General features: G+C 28.8%; 1 protein-coding gene across 1 annotated transcript; it reads left to right on the top strand.

The window, feature by feature from the left end:
• The first annotated feature begins 2971 nt into the window (after positions 1–2971).
• On the top strand, positions 2972–6602 carry LOC125873835 (uncharacterized). Its single transcript, XM_049554684.1, has 2 exons — positions 2972–3190; positions 5886–6602. The coding sequence occupies exons 1-2, from the start codon at positions 3159–3161 to the stop codon at positions 6427–6429; spliced, it is 576 nt and encodes a 191-aa protein (XP_049410641.1). The 5' UTR covers positions 2972–3158; the 3' UTR covers positions 6430–6602.
• Positions 6603–7702: the final 1100 nt, after the last annotated feature.

Genomic DNA, 7702 nt, shown 5'->3' with positions numbered 1-7702 from the left:
TTTGGGAAATGATAACTTAATAATAAGGATAAAATTGAAAGAAAAATTAATTATGGCCTATGATTTGTAAGCATATAGAATTTCTTTGTTCAATTCTTCTTCAATAATATATTAGTAGTGATATATAAAAAGTAGAAAGAAAAAAAATGGTGATATAAAAGGGGAAATTCCTTTTATGAAGACAAACCAACCAACAAAGAAAGAATTTATTATAGGTTCAATTTATCTCATTGTTAGTGCCATAAGTAAAGTTTTAAAAAGTAAATATATAGAAAATAAGTAATTATGTCTAACTTCTTTCTATTTTTGTGTTGAAGAATACGATAATTCCTTGTTTTAAATAGCTACTATGACTCTAAAAAGATTTGGCATCTTGCCTTTTTTTAATCATATGATTTTAGTGCATGGATCAGTTTTCGTGTACTTTGACTAATTCCACGAGGTATTGATGACTCTAAAAAGATTTGTCATCTTGTTTTTTATATGATTTTAGTGTTCGGACCAACTTTCACGCACTTCGACTAATTTCGCAGGTTACTGTCATCCACAAAAGGTATCAAGTATAGCTTAGTTCTCTCTATCCACCAAAACTAGGACAGATGAAAAGAATCACTTAATATATTTTTTGTCTTCACTAGTGATTTAAACCTGAAACCTCATAAGTCATAACTCTCATTCAATACTTCATTGACTACAAGGCCACACATTTGATTCATTATCATTGATCACTAGGCCACGATCTTGAGTTTATTGTCATGTTGTTTTACTTTTATATTCTCTTTATTATGGTTTTTAAAAAAAAGTTTTAATTTGTGATAAGTGATATATATAGGCTTTATTAATGTTACTTTAGAGCTAATGGCAAAACCTAATAAAAGTACATGTAATCATATTGTCTTTTGACATCTGTATCAGCTTTTGGGTTCATTGATTTAACACCACCAAATAAAAGGAATCATAATGTCATCCATTTTGGCTACTTAATTTATGCATTATCTCCACACTCGTGACCCTCTTAAATACATTTATTTTAACTATAAGATAGTATTATATAAGTAGTATTTTTAAATATATAAGTTTAATCTTCATATGCACCATATTAAAAAAATACTCATCAACATAAAAATCTGTCAATCCTTCTATTTAGTCTTCCTTTATGAGTGTCACATTACCTCCCATACTTTGTACCTTGGCACTATTTAGGTCAAAGAACATACTAATCGAACATAGGGAATTAAGGATGGAGTTAGAGGATCGGAAGGCTATGTACACATGAGTGGATTCAGAAGATAACATGTGAATTCAAGAAAATTCAATAACTTAATATATATGGTGTTTGATTTTTCAATGAGGGTTCGGATGAAAGATTTTTGGCCATTTGGATATGATCTAAAGCCACTTGTAAAGGTTTGAAAGACCAATGTATTATCCAATAGAAAATAAAAGGGGCAAATTAAAGCTACATATACATGATTGTTCTAAAGTCTATCATAAGAGAAGCACAAAATAGTTTAAGTACATGCTCCCAATCATAGCATATAATTACCAAGAGCTTTTTGGTGAAGTGAAAAAAAACTAATTACTAATGGGGGAATCACAGAATGAAGTATCAAGTTTAGGAGCTCAACTTCTTAAATATTCTTGTTTTGGGAATGAGGGCAATGAATCAATAGAGTCATGTGACTCATGTCCAATATGGCCACTCTTTTCTTTATCCATAACACTTAGTGAAGATATGGTAAATAAATAAAATAGTCATATGTTCGGATATGATAATATCTGACTATAATTAAAAGATATAACGGTTCACGCGATTAGACTTAATATAAATGTAAATATTGTATCCATTCTAAAAAGGGAGAAATTAACAGTATTTGGTGAAATTGATTTTTTTTCTGAATCAATTTCAAACCATCTGCTTGAGGCTGTAACAATCCAAACAATTCCACTACATCAGGACCCTTTCGATATTGCACAAAAGTCAATATTTTATGTTTAGCTAGCACTAAAAAAGTTGCTCCTAATAAAAGTGGTAGAATTATTTCAAGTATTTTAGCTGGAATAACTGAGTACATTATTTTTTTTCCACACTCATGATCTGGTCTAGTCGATCCAATCACAATTGAGATTAATGATTTTGAGACTTATTGGGTTGTATTGAAATTTGTAGAGGCATGTACTAGTGACTTCAAATTTTGGGAGGTTTTCTATAGATTTTTCGCATTTCTTATAAAAGGAGTTGCTTATTATTTTTTTGTGTTTTTATGTTTCGTATCATGATTAAGTTATTTTTGTTGGTTTATCTATTGATGAGGTTGAGGTATGTGTCATCACTTTTTCGATTTCAGATTGTGACAAAATGGATATAAAATGATAAATCGTTTTTTGATTTTCAAATTAAACTTAAAAAAATGAAAATCTATATTTAGTATAGTAGACAATTGAAATATTTTTAAAAAAATAAAAAAATTCCACTCTATTCGAGACTGATTTCATGAGCTGATAAACCAACTATATCAACAACTTAAACTACTATTATTATTTTCAATTAAGTTTGGGATTAGCTATTTGAATTCTTGTTGTTAGGACTAAAACAATTTCAAAAGCATATCTATATATGACTTAATATAAATGTACTAATTTGCCTCATTCCCCAATGTAGGAATTCTGAAAAAGTTGTTATTTTTCACTTATATGGTCCACATTAAGTATATGATCTGATATTGGGGCCCCTACAAAATGACCCATGAGAATCTAAAAGATAAAATTTTCAAAGGTAAAAAAAAAAAAAAAACAAAGCAATACTTATATTATAAATTAATAAAGTAGTATAGTGTAACACTGCACTTTTGAAATTTGAATCATTTGCCTGCAGCAAAGCAAAAAAAAGGAAGAGCCTTATATTATTAATTATTACTATATACTATAAAGAAGAAAAAGAGAAAGAAAGGTATAAATTTGACAACCCATCTTTCAGAAACTCTCTCTAATTTAAGCAAAAAAAAAAGTTTAATTGTCATTTATAATACTCCTTTTCTTTTATACTATAGTATAGTACAATTAATATCATAGATGAGAAGAAATTTCTTCCTCTTCTTCTTCTTCTTCATTTCTCTATATTTCTTTGAATCACAAAGCTTTGATTTTCTTCTTTGTTCATGCAAGATCCAAAGAACTCTTCACAAGCAAGGTAACTTTCTCTCCTTCAATTTCTTCTTTCTTTAAACGTATATACGCTGAGCCTGAGCTAACATCAGAATTTATTGTAATTTAATCTGTTATAATATATAGGTTGTATGTCTTATTTTTGTGTTGAGGTTATTTATATTGTATGAAATTAATGGTTATAATTGTATAGTTAATAAAATTGAGGATTTTGTTGTTAAGTAAAACTGATCAAATTGGTTGTTTGGTTATATTTAGCTTTACTTTGTGGATTAAGCTCATTGATTCAAAATTGAAGTTTTGTATGATAAATATATCATCTTTTTTAAAGAGAACATATGTTACTCCCTAGAGAAACATTTATGCATTAAATTTTAAATTCATGAAATGTGTTTTGTAGTTAAAGTATTTAATTATGATTAATTACATATATTTTCACTTTAATTTGTTTAAAGTAAATTTTACTTGATTGATCCATAAACATTGCGTTTTTTTCTCTCTTAATAATTTACTTATCAATGTATTACTTAATAATTAAACTTGCCCAGCTCAACTATGCACTCCGTACAATTTCTAGTAAAATACTTCAAATTTTACTATATAAAAGTTTTTGTTTATTACTTAAAATCGAATTCATATGATTCCAATTTTTAAGAAATGGCCAATAGATTATTTTCATGTACTATTTTAAAGTTTTAGCTCTATTTAAATAAGTCGTGTGAAAAATAGCTTTTTGGTAAAAATTTGACTGCAAAACGCTTGGTGGGACAATAGAAATTGTAGTGGTGGATCACCAAAACTTAAGTATAAATTGTACACATAGTCATGATGAGCATAGTACAAATTGACCTAGAGGGTTATTAGGATTTTTCAATGGATAGAGTTGCTACAAGTTTATGGCGAGGAGTTAAGTACAAATTGTCCTAGAAAATTGATCCAAATTGGTTCAAATCAACTCGAGATTTGACATCCAACTTGGAAGATTTTCAAGGAAAGATTCAACCCAAACCTTCAAAAATCTACGAACTCACTTTCTCTTCTTCAACAATCAAGCTCAATAAAACCAACAATAATGTGTTTCACTTTTTTCTATCGGACCAATCCAAATCATTAGGGATAGACAATATAAGTTCAATGAAACATTGTTCACTCAATTTCAATCACATATATCTCAATCTTTTTTATTTTAATTGTGTACCATCCTATTCTTAGTGGACATAATTGCCTAATACTTGTTGCTGGTGGGAGGTAATAGGTATCCCGTGAAATTTGTTAACGTGCTTGAAAACTGACCCGGACACCACTATCATTAAAAGAAAAAGAGGTAAGAGGTGGGAGGTGGGAGGTGGGAGGAGGGGGAGGGGGGGGTGGGGGAGTTCTGACAAAAAGACATATGTGTACAACTTCTGTTAGTTGGGCTTTCGACCTCAGCAAGTGACCCAATTTTCAGCAGTACACTTTAGGCCCATATCAAAAGCCTTAACATGATGGGATGGGTTTTTTTTCAAATAAAATAAAAAAAAAAAAGTTAATAAATTGGGGGGAAAGTACAGAAGGGAAAATGGGGGAAGATATTACAAGCTGAAAATTGAATCCTCATCAACAAGGTGAAAATTCAGGTTGTCAATCAACTGAACTACTAAAATCCTCTTATAATAGAATGAGTTTCATGTCGTACAAGGTTAATGAATTCAATATCTTGACCTTTAACATTTGGGTCATTTGTACATGTCGGTCTTTAATCTTTGTCTTTCAAGAAAAAATAACTTTTTAGTGAGGCATGAATTTATATTTTTGGATCATAATGTCTCAAAAGTTATGCTCATAACTTATGTGCCGTTAGACATAACTTCAATTACTAATGGCAAAAATTAAAGATCAATCCATTTGTAAAAACCTGTAATTAAATGTTACTATTTTTGCTAAAGACTAAATCAAGGTTTGACCTATCCCAAAAAGACTTGTCCAACATAAATTCTTAGTCATTTTCAAAGTTTGTCACAGTCTAGAGAATTGTATTTGACTTGGATTTAATTAACTTCATGACAATTTTGTTCTTTCTCATGACTTTCATAGGTTATCCACCTTTTCATAAAGTCAACCTTGGTATTTCAACTCTTTATTTAGGGAACAAATTGAAAATTTGAAGTTCCAGAAGAAGCTGAAAAGACTATATTAGTTCAAGTTTCACATTTATATCCCATCAGTGGTTTTTTTTTTTTTTTTTTTGTGTGTGATATTTTTTAATAATAATTGAAATTGACAAGCTTATTAAAAATTCAACTTATGTGGTGTTTATTGTGTGATATTTTTAATATTTGAAATTGACAACCTTATTAAATATGAATTTTAACTTATATATGTGGACAATAAAAAAAAAACAATTGTAGTAGGTTACTTGCAATACTTCTTAGGTTATCAGTCGCTACTAACTATTGCCCGTTGATAGTTTTTTAATTACATATGATTAAATTTATAATTAGTGTAATTGTATATAAAAAATTGCATCATATATAAATATTCGAGTTAAATTATATACATTGACAGTTTAAATAATTTTTTTGCTATTAAGTTAATTTAGTTAGTTATAATATGTTTTTTCAGATTATCATATCAGGCTTGTTGTGAAGATTTACCTATTAGAAATACTTAACATGTGTAGATTGATAGTGCACGGAACTTAAACTCAATATATAGTTACATGTTATATGCTTTTGTAGGAAGGCTTGGTACCAAAAGGCAATGGAAATGGCCTCACTATGGAAAACATTTGCCAAGCCAAGTGAAATTCCCACAACAAATCCAACATTATGGAGAAGCATATCTAAGTCATCATCAAGAGAGATATCAAACACAAATTCCAATAATAGATCACAAAAGCTAAGAAGATGCACCTCTTTAAGAGTTGCAACTTCTTTCACTAGAGTTTGTCTATGTGCACCAATATCTTCCTATAGTGAAGTATTTCAAGTAGATCATCATGTTGTTCCACCAAGAAAAAGTAATTGTAGAACAAAACCAATGAGTATTTCACAAGAAAGAATACCAAGTGGAAGGATGAGTTTGGAAGGGAGGAAAATATTTAGGGGAAAATCATTGAATGATGATGTGTTAATGAAGAGATTTGTGATTGAAGAAGAAGCAATGATGCAAGTAAGAAGAAGGAATCAAATGGAAGTTATTAGGAGAAGAAATTCTTTGAGAAGAAGAAAAAAACTTGGCCCAAGTCCTTTAAGTAGAATGGTTTTGGCTGAGGAAGATTAATTAATTATTTACTTTTGAGTAGTTTCTATGTCCATTTTAATTTGCCATTACATATAGCCATTTGAGTATGTTTAATTTAACTTCTTTCTTAAATGGTGTTAATTGTCTCATGGCATGTGTCTCTCTTGATGACACTTTTGGTCATTTGATTCTATGAAAATTTCACAATTCAACAAAAAAAAATATACTCTCTGTTAAACAATATTTGTCCACTATTGACTTTGAACACTTCTTAAGAAACTACTCCTTCCGTCCACTTTTATTTGTCACGTCGCGCTTTTCGAAAACCAATTTGATTAATTTTTAAAGTTAAATTAGGTAACATTAATTCGATATTTTAAACAAAAAATTTAGATATTCAAAAACTATACGAGAAGTACTAAAAATTGCAATTTTTTGCATATCAATATGATAAAAAAAAAATATGGACAAGTATTGTTAGACATTCCAAAATAGTATAATGAACAACTATTATTAGACAGATGGAGTATATATTAAGTAACAAAATGAAAAGTCTATGCTTTTGTTGATAAAAATCCTTAAGGTCTATGACAATATTTAAATTCTTCGTGAGTAACGTGTCAATATAGCCAACTAAATGTGTGCTTCTTCTGTCTTGATTTATATGATGGTATTCTAAGTAAGAGGGTCAAAAATTGACAACATAAAGCCACAAAATATTTCTCCATCTGCTCCCAATCGTTCCACAAGTTTTCTCATGGCTTTTTGTCTACAACAAATAAAGAATTTAGCAACAATAATATATATATCTGTCGCTATATTATATTTAGCGACAATGAGGAATATCAATATTTATAATTAGCATTCTATATATATAGATGTCACTAAAGAAATTAGCAATTCTCTATGTAATTTAATTATCACTAAATATTTTTGTGACAATAAATATTGCCACTAAAAGTAAATAATTGTTATAGTGTTAAGATGTGTAAATATATATATTGCCAATTTAAATGCTAGCTATAAAGTATTGTGAATGATTCTCTACTTTAAAGGATGATGCATAAGCTAATATGGCTAATGGTCAATTGGTGTTGCCTCGTGGCCTGTGTCTCTTGGTCGATGCCACTTTTTTCCATTTAATTTTATGAAATTTTCACAATTCTCATACTAAAATAATAGACTAATGAAAAATTTAATTATGACTTTTCTTAAAGCCAATAAATACTTTTAATCAATATTTTAAAAAGTGGGGCGCGAAGATGAGATGTATTTTATATATCTATATATATATATATATATTTTTTTTTTT

Source organism: Solanum stenotomum, chromosome 8 (assembly GCF_019186545.1).
Source record: "Solanum stenotomum isolate F172 chromosome 8, ASM1918654v1, whole genome shotgun sequence".
In the NCBI taxonomy this organism is placed as follows: Eukaryota; Viridiplantae; Streptophyta; class Magnoliopsida; order Solanales; family Solanaceae; genus Solanum; species Solanum stenotomum.
The sequence above is the reverse complement of the archived record's forward strand: the minus strand, read 5'-3'. Positions and strand labels throughout refer to the sequence as shown.

Coding starts and splice junctions, on each gene's coding strand:
- LOC125873835 (XM_049554684.1), top strand. CDS start 3,159: ATGCAAGATCCAAAGAACTCTTCACAAGCAAG. Junction 3,191..5,885: donor AAGAACTCTTCACAAGCAAG/GTAACTTTCTCT, acceptor ATGCTTTTGTAG/GAAGGCTTGGTACCAAAAGG.